Source organism: Xiphias gladius, unplaced genomic scaffold (assembly GCF_016859285.1).
Source record: "Xiphias gladius isolate SHS-SW01 ecotype Sanya breed wild unplaced genomic scaffold, ASM1685928v1 HiC_scaffold_65, whole genome shotgun sequence".
Classification (NCBI taxonomy): domain Eukaryota; kingdom Metazoa; phylum Chordata; class Actinopteri; order Istiophoriformes; family Xiphiidae; genus Xiphias; species Xiphias gladius.
In genome coordinates, this window is record NW_024402354.1 from 1 (window position 1) to 18,438 (window position 18,438).

General features: G+C 42.7%; 2 protein-coding genes across 4 annotated transcripts; both read left to right on the forward strand.

Moving 5' to 3' along the window:
• The first annotated feature begins 510 nt into the window (after positions 1-510).
• Positions 511-11,388, forward strand: LOC120787786. Its single transcript, XM_040123357.1, has 6 exons — positions 511-581; positions 1,950-2,142; positions 3,136-3,168; positions 4,081-4,261; positions 5,635-5,709; positions 10,835-11,388. The coding sequence occupies exons 1-6, from the start codon at positions 511-513 to the stop codon at positions 10,906-10,908; spliced, it is 627 nt and encodes a 208-aa protein (XP_039979291.1). The 3' UTR covers positions 10,909-11,388.
• Positions 11,389-13,469: 2,081 nt separating this feature from the next.
• Positions 13,470-18,051, forward strand: LOC120787787. Of its 3 annotated transcripts, none has more exons than XM_040123360.1 (6): positions 13,470-14,030; positions 14,218-14,420; positions 15,848-15,962; positions 16,081-16,220; positions 17,292-17,361; positions 17,782-18,051. In XM_040123360.1, exons 1-5 carry the CDS (start codon positions 13,923-13,925, stop codon positions 17,335-17,337), a joined length of 612 nt encoding a protein of 203 aa, XP_039979294.1. In that variant the 5' UTR covers positions 13,470-13,922; the 3' UTR covers positions 17,338-17,361; positions 17,782-18,051. The 3 variants fall into 3 exon arrangements, with proteins under 3 accessions (XP_039979294.1, XP_039979295.1, XP_039979293.1); XM_040123361.1 differs by having other exon boundaries at positions 17,320-17,361; XM_040123359.1 differs by lacking the exon at positions 17,782-18,051 and having other exon boundaries at positions 17,292-17,748.
• Positions 18,052-18,438: the final 387 nt, after the last annotated feature.

Below are 18,438 nucleotides of genomic sequence, written 5' to 3' on the forward strand. Positions count from 1 at the left end.
CAACAGAACTGACAAAGTATAATGCATCAGACTGAGTCATCCATTTTCGCTAACCTTAAAATGCTCTTTTTTTCCTTTTTTTTGCTGCAGCGGCGAACTCCTCAGTGCTATAGGTTCGGGTTGTTACTTATTCACGTTGCATCGCTGTTGATGCTAGGTATGCAGCGACAACACAAAAAAGCCGTGATTTTTATTTGTCTCGAATTTGCCGATTGGACTTGGGATTGCATGAATCGGGGTTAACGTGTCTGATAAGGTCCATCTCGTGAGCTCACCGAGTTACCAGGATGTAGGCTAATATAGAGTCAGCTAATTAGCAAAGTAATATGGATCTAATTGTACTTTGGTGAGTTATTGTGATGGCCCAGCAACTCCAGCTCCAGGTACCGTCAGGGAAGCGGGAGATGGAATGAGCCCGGAGCCTCTACGCTACCCTCAGTTAACACTCAACCGTGGAGTGGCTCTCAAGCTGTACGACGTCCACGTGGCAGGCAGAAAGTGGCCATTACGATGTCGCCGGGCTGCACTGCAGCCACGTTGCGTGACGTACACGCAGGGGTGCCGAGCGGCTACCGCGGACAGTGAGAGGCCGAGGCCTGCCGGCCTGTCCCATTCCCTTGCCTAGCCAGGAACACCAGGCAGGACACTGACAATTCCCCCCCGAACCAAAGAGGTCGGTGACCGGCTGTCCCAAGTCACGCCGCAGTTAACCGTACGTACAGGTGGAGTCGCAACACGAGGCCCCCTGAAGGCCCCTGAACATCACACCCGCTATATAACTGTACTGTATGCCTGCCCCGTAGCTGCTGAGAGTGAAGCTGTACATTCTGTCGACGTGCATTTTATTTCGTTAACTGATGAATAGGTTACCTGAGGAGAGCAGATTGTATTTTCAAGTACAGCAGCAATACGCGGTACGTCGAAGCACTCTTCTCCGAGTGCATGGCTATGTCGATATCTATGCATGTTTGTAATGTACTGCTGTTCTATCCTTACGCTTGTTGAGTCCATGCTTCAAAACATCAGGACTCGCGCATTCGTTTAGTGAAGTATGCAGGACGCAAAAACTTAAATCCACATCTATTTATTAAAATACGGCCGTGTCTTAAAGATTGAGGTTGCTCACGGAGCTCTGGACCAGACTGTGCATCCCTGACAAGCATACGGCGTCCACATCAGTTCACCAAGTCTGAGTGTCTATTCTCTCCCCGGTCCAGCAGATACCAGGTTTAAACATTGCAAATAACATCGCAGGCAGGGTCATCTTCTTATTCACTCCTCAGGTACGTGCCTCCCTCGTTGGGAGATTTGCCTCTGGACATGATCGACTCTCCCCACTTAAGGACTTATCTGTAGGAAAAGAGGTAGAAAAAGACGAGACACAGGACAGCACCCAAGGACAGTCCTGCCGCCTCCATATAAGGGGTCGTTTGTCACATATAGACAACCATATGTGTTTGGGTGCATTCCTTGCAGAATAACACCTCGGTTTAGTACCAGCACCTGAGTGTAATAAGCACCACAAGCCACTTTCTTTTAGTCTCCTAAGGAGATAATATGTAAAAACACATAAAAGTAGCCTTTCACACTCCACTACATTTAAGGAGGAACGTTTTACTCCACTACATTCATTTGCTTACTTACGTAGTTCCTCACCGATCAGCAAGTAAGTCACGGTCGATGACCACAAGTTGAAAGGAGACTTTCACTCACCAAGGAGTATGTAAAGTTGCCAACGATAGCTCCACCTTTGCCAGCTGCAACGACCGAGTGTCTTCGTACTGTGATACTGCTACTTTCACTGATTTGCATACTGTGTATATGGTTCGACTTTGCTCTCAAGAGAGGGACTTGAACGTTAAGCGACAAATGGGACCGGTCTTTCGTTTTCCACAGTCAAGAGAGGGTTAAGAGTTGGAGAACACTGTGGTGTCCCCTCCTGCCCTCAGCTCAGCCTTAATTGACGGCCCATCGAGGAGAGGGGCACTCCCCCCGCACCTGCGCTGCCGCCGCCTCAAGGGGCAGTTCAGTAAGGGCAGCGTGCAGTCAGGAGCTACAGGGAGCGGTCCCGACAGCGACCTGGAGAGATTTACGGGAAGACCGGGACGACTAAGACGGTTTGCCCGAAGCCTTTCTGCGCAGGTAGCAGTCGGTGCTGTTTGCGCAGCATCATTTTATCAGGCGCGTTTGTTGAATTTTGGCGCTATCGCGGCATCTTTAGCTGCGACTAAAATGCTTAAGCTAAACGGCGCTTTGAAGACACCTGAGCTACACTTTAGAGAAGTCACTGCAGTAAACGCAGAAGAGTCTCTCGTGGCTTGTTTGTAAACTGAACACGTAGCAGCTACCGTTAGATGGATGTCGGGCCATTTGTACAGGCTCCTCTTACTCAGGCCAATACGGTATTTAAGTTTTGCCCGCAATGAGTTTCACAAAGTTACCGGATAAAGCTACTGTTCTGGCGTAAAGTCCGATGCACAAAGGCGCCTAGCATTCCGCCCTGCTGATGGATGCAGGGAGCGCCGTGGAAAAATGTGAATACTACTCTCATCTGCAGAAAGCACTGGCCTTCGGTGGTAAAACGATGCCGGGCATGGCCTTCCTCCCGCAGCTGCGATGGAACAATTGCTACGGTTCCCTTCCGTACTCGCTAAAGTGTAGAAACGCTTACTAAGTGTTGCGCTCTTTGCTCATGGCCGTGTGACCTTTGATCTCCGTATGCTTGAGACCATCTGCAGATGATGAATTCCACTTACCAGAAGACGAGAGTCGACTCCTAGTACCTCATGGAACAGAGAGGACGTCGATAAAGAAATGAATACAGAAAAAATACATAGAAAGAAATGAGTAAATAATAATAGAGGAAGAGAAACACCTCTAATGTAAAATTTAATGGCAGAGCTAAGACTCAAACCAAAAGGTGATCGGCTTTTGAATTTGTCATTGATACATTCAGTTTTAAACGTGGTATGAAATTAAGATTTGAAATGTCTTCGTGTCACGAGAAGATGAATGTAGTACTAAAACGTATAACGTATAACACACCGCTACTTTCTGCCCGTGAATGGAATTACTTGGTTTGAATTATTCAAACGATATCATGAAATACGTTGTCCATCTTATCTTTGGTGTTAGGTCCGGGAAGTGATGGCTGCGAGGCCGAGACCGGTAGGTGCCTTCATGAAATCTTCACTATCCTTGTGTAGACTCTTCACTAGACTAGTTGCTAGTAGTTATAATTCAGCGTGGAAAGAGGAGTTTTAAGTTGCAATGTGACACCGTGAAAGCAGATAAGTTCATACTCATAAGTGATCAATGTGGCAACTATTCCTTTGAGGTTGACTGACACCAGGCTCAGATTCCTAGCTCTACTATTAGGCTCCTATGACTCTTTTCTGGAAAACCCTCAGCACACAGAAACCATCACCGCTCATACGCAACGTCACGGATGACGGTAATGTCCAAGTAACCAACGCGGGATCAAAAAACTGTGCCCGACTGCAAGTTAAAAGGATCGACCTCATGACTTGTCGCTCGGTGAGCAGATGAGATGCTGTAAGTTCGGCTACGTTACGGCGGGGACCTAAGAAACACAAGATGGACGGCTCAAGTTTTATACGATAGAGGTGCCAAGTCAACTCTGTGGTGACACATTTTAGGGGACAGTTTCATGGGTCTTATCCGTACGTCCAAATTAATACAACTATAGAGCAGTTTCAGTGTGCTAGATGAATTACAACTAACTCTAAATAGAAGGCTAAATATATATATATATATATATATATATAATACACACATATATGTGTGTGTGTATTTATGTAGCTTATTTGTAGATCTTAAAACCCATTGTACAAGGGTTGATGGTGTTCACTGACGTTTGTCTTCTGACTGTGATAAAACTGTTTTTCAGCATGAATGAGTAATCAAAACATCTTGACATCGGCCTTTTCCAAACAAATCATTTTGAGATTTTCCAAAGGATATTTTAATCTCACGTTTTCAATATGAAACTGATGACAGTCATGATGCTAAGCATGGTGAAATTGACGACTTTCTCATGGTTATGCTTTATACTTACAGGGGGACTTTGTCCTTGATGAGGCAGAGTGCGATTCCTCCGTGTCTGAACTGTTCAGCCGTACGGGATCGGACCCAGAGTCCAGTCCACGTCAGGATGCATCATCGTCCGGTGACGAGGAAGATTTGAAAAGCCCGGGCAAAGCTGAGAAATTGTCCAGGGAAGATGAAGCTAAGCGAAAAGGCAAGTGTACCGCTCGAAAACACAAAAACCCAACACCTTATGGGAAAAGACAAAATAAAGAACGAAAGAGGAACAAAAAAGGTGAGTTGAATTTAACTGCGACCGTTAAAAACGTGCACAAAGAGATAAGACGACAAAAGAGTACGGTACAAAAGACATCATTGCCTCTGCTTTGGCCACTCGAACTTGAAGATGGCGAGGCATTTGCAGATAAAGCGTATGGAGAACAAGGATGGAGCATAAGCCCTCGGCTTTCCTTTTGGATCAACTGCGAAATAAAGTCGATTTCAAGCACAGTAGCAAAATCCTGGAACAAGGCAGGGGACAACTGGTGACATGGAAGCAGCCCTCTGAAAAAGGAATGTTTGCTAAAAAGGGTTTTGTGGAGCAGATGCTGTAAGTTCAGTCCTCATGCAAAAGTAAAACGTCGTGCGTGAGAGAAGACAAAGGAAAAAGACGGGGAAAAGTACAAGGTCGTGCTGCACGCCTGCTTTCAAATAACGACTTCCTCCGGCGGATGCCAGAGTAGCAACAACAACATGCAACCAGATGACGTGTCCTTGATTTGCAGATATGGAGATTCACTGTATGCAAAACATGGCCGTGTGAAGTCTAGGCCCCAGTACGTTGCACAAAGAGTCAGGGCGCTTGGCAGCTTCATGTTGGTTGCGAAACATTGGGACAAGACTGCGAGGGGCCCTGGAGGATTTACGTGCACCGTCAAAATTTCAACTTGTTGTCAGTGTAGCTGAGAGGCCTAAAGACTTAAGTCCAGGCAAAAATGAGACCGGAAAAACCTTCAAAGGCGGTCGAAATTGGGTTCTGTCTTAAAGGAGCAGTGGAGGTCCTGATTGGACAGACTCGAGTGATGATGACCGGGCCGAGAAGAAGGCAAAAAAAACCCTTGGAAAACAGATGGACGAAACGAGATGAATTCCCCCTCACCAAAACTGTGTTGGCTCTGAGAAATAATCAGTATCCCCCTCACAAAGCAGGGGGATACTGACGCAACAGTAGCGCTTCAATCGCATCCTCTATTGCTTTGTTTCAAATCCATTGAGGTGGTGTTCAGAGGCCAAATTACAAATATTGTGTCACTGTCCAAATACTAATCTACCTCACTGTACTTCAAAGCTACCATTAGACGCTTTCTGTCAGTAGGTGCTCCTGAATTATTTTATCGCTCGTCAAACACAAAGCAACAAACGCTCTACACGTTTGAACAACCCCCACATTTCATGGCAGCAATCAGTGGATACCTACTGGCGAAAACTCTCGCATATCGATAATTATAGGCCTCTCTGCAGATACAGATTCATGCTTTCAGTATGTCTTCCTTTCGTACATACTCCTTGTTTGCTCTCGTTTTTCAGTTGGGCGTTCTGAGCTCTTCTCACCCAAAAAGAGTCCTGATCCCTGTGGTGAGGATGGGAGTACTGATATAGATGGTGAGTTAATGTTTAGTACGAAATGTACAGAAACTCCTGTCTTTTGGCAAAAGAACCTGCTGGTTGTTTTTCATACTTTAATCTATCAGTTAAAGAACAAGTAGAGTACTACTTTACTGTCAAGAGTTTGAATTACAGTACTTGTCACGATTCAGTTCTTTAATTTCAGTAGGGATTTTTATAAGTTTGAGTAAATAATTAGTGTCCAATTTTATGGCAGTTGAATTATTTTCCCATGTTGACCCATTTGTGAGGATGAACTGTCTTGTAATGTTCAAGGAGACGCTGCTGCTGCGTACAGTTTTGTCCTCTGAAATTTACGTGTTAGCAGCCAACTGCAGATGCCTCCAGTCAGGACACGAAGAGTCACTGAATGGTTTGATGAGATGATGTGAATCATATGCTGTGGCCTTCGCAGCCACCGGATCTCAACCCAGTTGAACACCCATGGGAGAATTTGGACTGACACGTTAGAAAGCGCTCTCCACCACCATCATCAAAACACCAAATGAGGGATTGTCTTTTGGAAGAATGGTGTTCATCCCTGCAGTAGACTTCCAGAGACTTGTAGAATCAATGGCAAGGCGCACTGAAGTTTTTCTGGGGGCTCGTGGTGGCTCCAACACCTTACTAAGACGCTTTATGTTGGTTTTTCCTTTGTCAGTAGGTGCTCCTGAATTTTTTTATCGCCGTTTAAACGAAAATCAACAAACGTTTTACACGTTTGGACAACCCACACATTTCATGGCAGGTATCAGTAGATACCTGTTGGGGAAAACTCTCGCGTATCAATAATTTCGGTCCTCTCTGCAGATACAGTTTTATGCTTTCAGTATGTCTTCCTATCGTACATACTCCTTGTTTGCTCTCGTTTTTCAGTTGGGCGTTCTGAGCTCCCCCCCCCCAAAAAGAGTCCTGATCCCTGTGGTGAGGATGGGAGTGCAGATATAGATGGTGAGTTAATGTTTATTACGAAATGTACAGAAACTCCTGCCTTTTGGCAAAAGAACCTGCTGGATGTTTTTAATAAATTAATCTATCAGTTAAAAAACAAGTAGAGTACTACTTTACTGGCAAGAGTTTTAATTACAGTACTTGTCACGATTCCGTTCTTTTGTTTCAGTAGAGATTTTTACAATTTTGAGTAAACAATTAGTGTCCTTTTTTATGGCAGTTGATTTATTTTCCCATGTTGACCCACTTGTGAGGATGAACTGTCTTGTAATGTTCAAGGAGACGCTGCTGCTGCGTACAGTTTTGTCCTCTGAAATTTACGTGTTAGCAGCCAACTGCAGATGCCTCCAGTCAGGACACGAAGAGTCACTGAATGGTTTGTTGAGATGATGTGAATCATATGCTGTGGCCTTCTCAGCCACCGGATCTCAACCCAGTTGAACACCCATGGGAGATTTTGGACTGTCGCATTAGACAGCGCTCTCCACCACCATCATCAAAACACCAAATGAGGGAATGTCTTTTGAATGAATGGTGTTCATCCCTGCAGTAGACTTCCAGAGACTTGTAGATACAATGGCAAGGCGCACTGAAGTTTTTCTGGGGGCTCGTGGTGGCCCCAACACCTTACTAAGACGCTTTATGTTGGTTTTTCCTTTGTCAGTAGGTGCTCCTGAATTATTTTATCGCTCGTCAAACACAAATCAACAAACGTTCTACACATTTGAACAACCCCCACATTTCATGGCAGGTATCAGTAGATACATGCTGGCGAAAACTCTCATGTATCAATAAATATAGGCCTCTCAGCAGATACAGATTTATGCTTTCAGTATGTCTTCCTTTCGTACACAGCTTTTGTTTGCTCTCGTTTTTCAGTTGGGCGTTCTGAGCTCTCCCCCCCCAAAAAGAGTCCTGATCCCTGTGGTGAGGATGGGAGTGCAGATATAGATGGTGAGTTAATGTTTATTACGAAATGTACAGAAACTCCTGCCTTTTGGCAAAGGAACCTGCTGGATGTTTTTAATAAATTAATCTATCAGTTAAAAAACAAGTAGAGTACTACTTTACTCTCAAGAGTTTTAATTACAGTACTTGCCACAATTCAGTTCTTTACTTTCATTAGAGATTTTTACAATTTTGAGTAAATAATTAGTGTCCATTTTTATGGCAGTTGAATTATTTTCCCATGTTGACCCATTTGTGAGGACGAACTGTCTTGTAATGTTCAAGGAGACGCTGCTGCTGCGTACAGTTGCGCCCTCTGAAATTTACGTGTTAGCAGCCAACTGCAGATGCCTCCAGTCAGGACACGAAGAGTCACTGAATGGTTTGTTGAGATGATGTGAATCATATGCTGTGGCCTTCTCAGCCACCGGATCTCAACCCAGTTGAACACCCATGGGAGATTTTGGACTGACGCGTTTGACAGCGCTCTCCACCACCATCATCAAAACACCAAATGAGGGAATGTCTTGTGAAAGAATGGTGTTCACCCCTGCAGTAGACTTCCAGAGACTTGTAGATACAATGGCAAGGCACACTTAAGCTTTTCTGGGGGCTCGTGGTGGCCCCAACACCTTACTAAGACGCTTTATGTTGGTTTTTCCTTTGTCAGTAGGTGCTCCTGATTATTTTATCGCTCGTCAAACACAAATCAACAAATGTTCTACACATTTGAACAACCCCCACATTTCATGGCAGGTATCATTAGATACATGCTGGCGAAAACTCTCATGTATCAATAATTATAGGCCTCTCCGCAGATACAATTTTATGCTTTCAGTATGTCTTCCTTTCGTACACAGTTTTTCTTTTGTTCTCGTTTTTCAGTTGGGCGTTCTGAGCTCCCCCCAAAAAGAGTCCTGATCCCTGTGATGAGGATGGGAGTACAGATATAGATGGTGAGTTAATGTTTATTACGAAATGTACAGAAACTCCTGCCTTTTGGCAAAAGAACCTGCTGGTTGTTTTTCATACTTTAATCTATCAGTTAAAGAACAAGTAGAGTACTACTTTACTGTCAAGAGTTTGAATTACAGTACTTGTCACGATTCAGTTCTTTAATTTCATTAGAGATTTTTATAAGTTTGAGTAAATAATTAGTGTCCAATTTTATGGCAGTTGAATTATTTTCCCATGTTGACCCATTTGTGAGAATGAACTGTCTTGTAATGTTCAAGGAGACGCTGCTGCTGCGTACAGTTTTGCCCTCTGAAATTTACGTGTTAGCAGCCAACTGCAGATGCCTCCAGTCAGGACACGAAGAGTCACTGAATGGTTTGTTGAGATGATGTGAATCATATGCTGTGGCCTTCTCAGCCACCGGATCTCAACCCAGTTGAACACCCATGGGAGATTTTGGACTGTCGCATTAGACAACGCTCTCCCCCACCATCATCAAAACACCAAATGAGGGAATGTCTTTTGAAAGAATGGTGTTCATCCCTGCAGTAGACTTCCAGAGACTTGTAGATACAATGGCAAGGCGCACTGAAGCTTTTCTGGGGGCTCGTGGTGGCCCCAACACCTTACTAAGACGCTTTATGTTGGTTTTTCCTTTGTCAGTAGGTGCTCCTGAATTATTTTATCGCTCGTCAAACACAAAGCAACAAAAGTTCCACACGTTTGAACAAGCCCCACATTTCATGGCAGCAATCAGTGGATACCTGCTGGCGAAAACTCTCGCGTATCAATAATTATAGGCCTCTCTGCAGATACAGATTTATGCTTTCAGTATGTCTTCCTTTCGTACACACTTTTTGTATGCTCTCGTTTTTTCAGTTGGGCGTTCTGAGCTCTCCCCCCCCAAAAAGAGTCCTGATCCCTGTGATGAGGATGGGAGTACAGATATAGATGGTGAGTTAATGTTTATTACGAAATGTACAGAAACTCCTGCCTTTTGGCAAAAGAACCTGCTGGTTGTTTTTCATACTTTAATCTATCAGTTAAAGAACAAGTAGAGTACTACTTTACTGTCAAGAGTTTGAATTACAGTACTTGTCACGATTCCGTTCTTTAATTTCATTAGAGATTTTTACAATTTTGAGTAAATAATTAGTGTCCATTTTTATGGCAGTTGAATTATTTTCCCATGTTGACCCATTTGTGAGGACGAACTGTCTTGTAATGTTCAAGGAGACGCTGCTGCTGCGTACAGTTTTGCCCTCTGAAATTTACGTGTTAGCAGCCAACTGCAGATGCCTCCAGTCAGGACACGAAGAGTCACTGAAAGGTTTGATGAGATGATGTGACTCATATGCTGTGGCCTTCGCTGCCACTGGATCTCAACCCAGTTGAACACCTATGGGAGATTTTTTACTGTCGCATTAGACAATGCTCTCCACCACCATCATCAAAACACCAAATGAGGGAATGTCTTTGAATGAATGGTGTTCATCCCTGCAGTAGACTTCCAGAGACTTGTAGATACAATGGCAAGGCGCACTGAAGTTTTTCTGGGGGCTCGTGGTGGCCCCAACACCTTACTAAGACGCTTTATGTTGGTTTTTCCTTTGTCAGTAGGTGCTCCTGAATTATTTTATCGCTCGTCAAACACAAATCAACAAACGTTCTACACATTTGAACAACCCCCACATTTCATGGCAGGTATCAGTAGATACCTGTTGGGGAAAACTCTCGCGTATCAATAATTACAGGCCTCTCTGCAGATACAGTTTTATGCTTTCAGTATGTCTTCCTATCGTACATACTCCTTGTTTGCTCTCGTTTTTCAGTTGGGCGTTCTGAGCTCCCCCCCCCCAAAAAGAGTCCTGATCCCTGTGGTGAGGATGGGAGTGCAGATATCGATGGTGAGTTAATGTCTATTACGAAATGTACCCTCCTTTGGCAAAGTAAACCGCTGGTTGTTTTTCATACTTTACCCACTTTTTGACCTCTGAAATTTACGTGTTAGTGGCCAACTGTCAGATTTGGGTAGTCACATTTTACAGTCAGCATTTAAATAGACATCATGCCATCATACCTGAGATTTCACTGACTCACGTAACGGATGCTAATGTTGAGTAGTGTAGAAAGAACTGTGTGTGGCTGTACTTGTCTCAACTGTACTGGATCTTAAAGCAAAACCACAATAGGAGTCAAGAAATCTACACTGAGCTTTATGTATTTAAGGTTACAAAATCTACATTGTCTTCTCTTTCATTTGTAGAGCGAACCATAGTGAAGGCGAAGAGGCCGTGGAGTGAAGTAGAGAGGAGTGCGGTAAAGAAACACTTGGCATAGTTTATTAAAGAGCGCCAAGTTCCTGGAAAAGAACCCTGCATGCAATGTGTAAAAGAAGAGAAAGCCTTGGATAAAAGATCCTGGAAAGATGTTAAGAACTTTGTGTGCAAGACAATTGTCTCTTTGAGCCACAGGTCTGCTTCAAAGCAGCTTTACCACTGAAGATCTTCAATGTACCGCTGTGTTCTAGTTAATATTGTCTGGTTCAGCCAATAGTTGCTACGTTTTAATCCTGTTTACCGCCGTTTGGTTTGTGCAGTACTGTTTCGGTAGTGTTTCAGAACATAACAGTAAGACTTATTTAATGCTGCAACTAACATTTATTTTCAGCATCCATTTATCAGATAAATATTTTCTCCGTTAATTTGTTATATAAAATGTCGGAATGTCATTTATTTTGTCCAACTGACAAAGCAGCAAATACTCAGTTGAGAAGTTTGAACAAAATTAAATAAAGATAATTCTGGTCACATGCAGTGATGTTTAAATTATGTGTCTGTCGGTTTGTGACATGCAATCACATATTGTGCAGCTAAGTCTGCTGATGTCTCTCCCCTAATAGAATCTGTTGCTTTTCACCGTCATCAGCTCTGTGAAGTTTGGGATTAACAGATCGAATTTCTCAAAGTAGGAGGAGGAGCAGCCGGTCTGAGAGCAGCAGCAGCAGCAGCAGCAGGAGGAGCTCTTCGTACCACAGGTGATGCCGGCGGAGGACGAGAAGATGCTGTGAATCACAGAAAAGGAAATTTAAGATTTATCCTGTTTTACACACAATCGGATAAAGTAACGCAAGCACCGATTCATGAAACACTCACAAGGCTACGCGTCGTACCACCTGCTCCCTCTCCCTGTACCGACTACATGAAAAGGAAAAGACAACGCTGGCGCTGCCCTTATACACGGCTAGATAACGACTGAGGCTGCACCTCAGCACGATTAACGTGACGCTGCGAAACACCTGCCGCTGAGGCCTCTGATAGCGCAGAGTAACTGACGCTGGCGACAGTTACTGGCTGGCAAAGGAAGAAACAGGTGGCATCTGATTGAAACTGGGTGATTTAGCGCAGTAAATCAGCTGAATGGCACACATCCATGTTGCCTTTACTAACACAAAAACTTCCTCAAAGCAGAATTTGAATCAGCAAATCATTATCACGGTAATTCTTTAAATTGGCTTGTTCACCTGAGCGGCTGGTGGAGGCACTGTTCGTAGGGCTGCGTGTCCGTCCTCCTGGCAGCGAGAGGGCGATGGTCTGCCTCCTGACCCGCTGCACCCTGGTTGTGAGGGACTACGACACCATCCGGAACGTGGTCACCGTGCACCTAAGAACCAGAACACCTATCCAGCTGTTTGTGGTGAACCGGGACACCCTCTCTCCACCGTGAGACTCTCTTCTTGATTCACAGCTGACTCAGGGATTATAACCTTTAGTGTCTTCGTGACATTTAGCACATCTGATGGTCAACACTAACCGTTCTGTGTTCACCCTGCAGGCACAACAGGTTCACAGCCTCCCAGGAGAGGACCACACTGTCCACTGCAGCTGCATCGCCCTGATGGTAAAAACACACTAGCCATTTCAAAACATGCACTCGACACATTTCAAACTTCATTTATATAGAAAAATTCTGTGCTGTTTGGTCATTATAATTATTCCTCTAAACCGTCTCCTGTAACTTGCTCATCATAGTTGCTGAATGTGCAGAGCCAATAACCTCCTTCCTTTGCTGCCTGTTTTGTGCTCATGCAGAGACGACTGAATGCTCTGATCTATTAAAAAAAATAAACAACTATTTACTCGATCAAAACAAAAGAAAAAGGAAACTTACCACATGCATTCGTCCTTTAATCATTTGATCTTGTGTCTTGATTGCTTTTGTTCATCCCAAGTGCTTGTTAGTAGTTCTATTTCACGTCCCTGAATGTTATTGTTTTCTCTCATTGATCCCTCTGCTCTTGCTGTTAGTTACTTTCATCGTAACTGTTGAAATGTGGGATTCAGATTTTGTCAGGAGGGTAAATTGTTTGTTGTCTGTAGTTCACCGTATGTAGTCTAGTTCACTGTATATATTCCAGGTGAGGACCACGTCATCAGGAGGGTGGAAGGAGGGAGGAGGCCGGGACAAACCCTGAGAGGAATATACGATTACATCGGGAGGGCAAGCTGCCTTTTGTTTGATTTTGTACATAGTTTTTGACAAATTAGTTTTTACATGGATCATTAGAGGAATGTTCATCATGGTAAGTTTCCTTTTCCTTTTGTTTTCGTTTTGTAAATAGTTTTTGGTGTTTTTCAATATATCGTTAGAGGACAGTTAGTTTCCTTTTCCCTTTTTTTTGGATTTTGTAAATAGTTTTTGTTTTTTTGTTTTTCTTCATCACAAGGTTTTGTAAATAGTTGTATTTCATGTATCTTTTTTATTTGTCCGCTTTTATTATGGTAATTTTTTTTATTTTGTACATAGTTTTTGATAAATTAGTTTTTACATGGATCATTAGAGGAATGTTCATCATGGTAAGTTTTTTTGAAATTTCATGAATAGTTTTGGATTATTTTTTCCCTTTGGATACAGTTCACTTGTATATAGGTCTGGTGCCGACCACATCATCAGGTCCCTCTGGTGGAGGCCCGTCTGTCACTGCAGCTTGTTAGACGCAGGAGAAAAACTGTAAATGATTTGATATAGCAAAAGAACATTAATCAACAGATGACAAATAGTTAAAACTTTAAATTGCATTTCAGCGGGGATGATTTTTTTTGTTTTTTTTGTCCATTACTTTCAGGTTTTTTTTCCTTTTTCAGTTCTTGTTTGAACAGATTATGAAGGGTTGTCATCGATGCTTTATGATGCCTTAAGATCAGTAACACAGTGTAAAAAGTGTGATAGTATCAGTGAGAGCATGTAGCGTTTTTCTCTGCATCTGTGCTCAGTGGATTTCTTGTTCATTCTACCAACACTACTAACATTTCTACTTGTACTTCAATGACCTCTTCCTCTTCTTGTGTTCCTGTATGTTCAGACCGGCTCATCAATTTGAGATGGTCACATCGAGCGATCAGCTGATCTGTGCTGCTGACGATGAGGGGAGTCTGCAGACTCACCTGGTCCATGTACTGAAGGTAAACCTGACTCTGTAAGTGTGTTCTCCTCTCTGTGTGAGGACTGGTTTCAGTTTTGAAAACTGAGGAAGAAGCGAAGACAGTAAGTGTTCATTTCTTCAGATGTCCGTTTCAGGGTTTAGCCTTGGATTTCGGGTTCAGAATCAGGTATTCTAGTTTTTAATATGCCCTGAGTTCTTGTTTGCAGGTGATTCTTCCAGGAGGCGTGTCTTATGCAGAGGTGGGCGGGGCTTCTGCGGTCAGTAAAGTACACGCGGTTGAAGTGGGCAGAGCCAGGAGTCATTCCGATGCCTGGTTGTTACTGGGGGGAGGATGGAGTCAGTGTTCACCCCGTTCACAGATACTCAAAACAGGGTCTGAGGATGCTACTGAGCACGCTCATTCACCACGGTAACAGTCTTTTAACTATTCACACCTCGCACCTCCTAACACCTGAAGTTTTATGAATTTCTCGCGAGCTCCACCTGCAGGAACACGCCGAGTCAAAATTGATCCAAACTGGTCTGCTCCTTCTAATCAATCAATCAATTGTAATTTTGTTTGTCTATTATTCATTTTTTAAATGATAAAAATATGGATAAATATAGATATTTCATTTGTTTAATATAAGGTGCAGAAGGGGGCCTGTGTAAGCTCCATCCGTCTGTGTAAGACTCCAGATGGAGTCCCACAAGGCTCATTTCTAGTTCCTCTAAGGTTCTTATGTTAATTCAGCAGACTGTGTTAGTCTCTGTGCAGAAAACAGACAACTCTGTACAACTGTTGATGATCTGAGCCTGTTTACTGCTATTAAAATGTACCCGAAATCTGTGTGAGGATGTGAAAACATCTTCCAGCTGAGTCAGGACCTGCATATGTTTTTAAAAGAGAAACCAAGTTCACAGTTAAGTAAATATCAACACGTTTTGCACCACAGCTGAGAAATCTGAGCATTATTATTGGCTCTCAGTTAAGAGTCCATTCACATCGTATAAGGAAAGAAAACAGTATTGTTGTATATAAAGAAACTTATGCTTGATGAGGTCACTGCATTAACAGAGCCAGAAGACATTTCTGTTACTGTCAGACTGTGTGGAAAAAGTTTTTTTTTTTTAACTTTAAAGAAACGTGTAGGGATACTTTAACTGGGAGTTTAAGAGGTTGGACTCAATTAATGACTGGAATCAGTTTTATTTAAAATGTGATGATCAGTTTGAATGAAGCATCCAACTGTTTACTGATTTGTCATTCGGAAATGGTGCCATGTGAAAACATCATCACCATGGTAACCGGAGACAGGCGTGACACACACACACACACACACACACACACACACAATCAGATTTAAAGAATGTGAAATTACAAATCAAGCAGCTCATGAAATCAGCGGTACGTTTAACGAAACAACTAAAGACAGAAAGTTGTTGATTTTAATTTTAAGGATTTTATGTTTCCTGTACAGTTACCCAAAAAAAAGGCAAAAAAAAAAAAATTGAATTTCAGACTCACCCGTGATGCTGTGTTCTTGTGTTCCCCCCATCCAGGAAGTAAGTGAGATACCTCTTAGAATACTAATTTTTTGCTATATATTTGTCCACATGCTGAAGAAGGGTAATTGGGTTTAAAAATACTAATTACAGCCCCGGGAGATCGTGAGACAGCTGTGTGAAGCACTTTGGCCATTCTTCTTCCTCAATTTATATTCCAGGTCGGGTTGTTGCTCAAAGTTGGAGGGTTAAGGTTAGAGGTTAGGAGTTAGGGGTTAGGATTAGGGGTTAGGGAGGGTTAGGGTTTAGTGGTAGGAATAGGAAACTAAAACAGTGGCTCTCCCCATGCAGTTCAACAACTACATGGTTTGGAGTGGAGAGCCAAAGGCAAGGCACGGGCCGGTGCATGTCACTTTGGGTTCCGCATACTGTGTACAGCCCCAAAGGAGAGGTGAGGAGAGGAAAGGTAAGTCAGATTCCCTAACGATGGGCAATGGAACTCTAATGTACATTTGGAAGTCGTGATTAATTACAAGAGTGGGAGGGTTTTTAGAGTTTCTATCTTTTCGTTGTTTAAATTTTAGGACACATCACTAGTAGTGGACCCAAGGATCATGGAGTGTTTTGGCCATTATCACAAAACACCCTCACCTGAGGAAGGCCCTGCCGAGGTTGATCAAGCCCTGGAGTGTGTCCCATATCCAACTGGAGTCTTGTTGCTGAGGTAGGTTCAAACGTGTAAAGGTAATTTGCCATGCGTCCAGCGCAGAATTATTACTTGTTTAAGGGGCAAAGTTCAGGATGAAGGCGTAGAGTTGGGTTGTAGGAATCATTTTGAAGAAATTGGATACTACACCAGTCCAGAGTGGCGAATGTCAGGGCAAAGAGCCCGTTAAGGGCTCAAACATCTTTTGTTTTCACAAATGCCATACAATTCATAACCTCTTGTAGCTCCGAGATTTGCTGAGCACGGGCGCCTTGAAAGCAGCTGACGGACGTGACACTGCACTCAAACCTTTAGAAATTACAATGGTAATAGAGAAATATTGGGAAAACTGGAATCGCCACAGATGAACATTTGGAAGGGCTTGACTGGCATCATATCTGAGCGAGAAAAGCGCTACGAGGCATGAGACAAACGCCCATGGAAAGCTCTTGAGGAGGTCCGTGGACCCCGCCAGGTGGTGTCCTTCTGGACCTAACGCCGACAGAAGTAGCTAGCGACATGGGGATAAGCGTCCCCGAAAGGACTCGAGATGCTCAAACACACACATCGGCCTCGTACACGTACCGTCCAAATGTTGGACCAAATGTATGTCTTCAAAATTTCACCATAGCCACTCCTTGACAAGCTCAATGACATATGTTGCGCATGCCTGCCTAACTCACCTTTGAAAGTGTGATAAATTTTGGCTTGACACACTGAAACACACTTCTGGCTGGCAAACACTTGGAAGGCTGGCAGATTGGGGGATGGGCAAATAGGAAACTTTCTCATACTTGGTCATAGAGCCACACTGAAGGCATCTATGGAAAGCTCTCAAACAGATCTGTCACGTGTGTCAGCCCCATCCAGGTGGCGCTCTTGTGGACCTAACTCTGTAATGTTTCATAGTCTAGTTGTATGTTGTATGAAGCAAAGAGATGTATGAATAAGTATGTTATTGTATGCATTTGTTATTAATAAGGTTTTTTTGGGGAGGTAAGAGGAAACAATAATGCCAATAAACTGAAACTTGTAAGACAACAAACTGAACTTCCGGTTTTCAAGCTATTGTATAATGTATGTATACAGAGCTAAAGTTGGACTTCCTGTGTCACAGGAAGTAGGAAGTGGGTAGATGGCCAGCAGTGTTGACCGCATGGTGAGTGACTTTCATGAGCTCTCTAAAATTTTGATGAAAACTCTTCAAAATGTGTAGTGAACCTTTTGAAACTTGTGTGTAGTAGCTTTATCTCAAGTCTGCAAGTTGTTTTCAATTTATTACGCTTGTTAAATAGATTGAAATTTGGAACTTGAAGCAGGTTGACTTTTGAAATTCAGTGTTAATTTTGGGGCACTTTCTGGTGACCCAGAATTATGACAAAATTTGACAGACATATTTGGTAGGACGCTCTCTCTCAGCCAGAAGGGGGTTGCAACTCTCTAGAACATTGTATGGCCAAACAGGGCTGAAATAGTATGGGGATTAGGCTTCCTTTGACTTAATATTCTGACCTCTTGACATGTCAGCGCCACCACTCGAGCCGATCCTCGGCCACGCAGACCTCCGGGTGCGTGCCAGCGCCCTCGTCCGAGCCGATCCCCAACTGTGTACCAGCGCCTTCGGCCGAGCTGACCTCTGGGTCTGTGCCAGCGCCACCTGATGAGCTGTCCCCCAACTAAGAATAATAGTGTTCCATTAATGTATTTCCAAATAAAGTCCTTCAATTTTGTTAATTATATTGTTATAACAGCTGTGTACAGATGTTTTTATTTTATGTTTTCTTTATCGTATTTTTTAAACGATTATAGATGTATATAGATCAAACGTAACATTTATATATTACAAACTACAGAGTGAAAATTATTTAATCATGAAATGAAATATATTGTAAAATATAATGTATGAAGCATCTTATATATATATATGATTAAATATAAAATACAATTATGAAATATTATATATAAACATTTTTGTAATTATTTTATCATTTACTTTTCTGTTTTGTTTTATATTATATTTAAAATATTTATCATAGGTTTAATATATTTATTTCATGGATTATTTAAAATTTCTATTTTTTATTTGATTTTATTTATTTCTATATATATTTATTTGATTTTATTTCATTGTAAACACGGCAAATTTTAATGCTGTGAAATGCTCAAGGACATAAATGTTCTTATGTTCAATGTTTGTATCTGCTCCTTGTGTTGAGTTCTTAAGAGTCAAACTTAT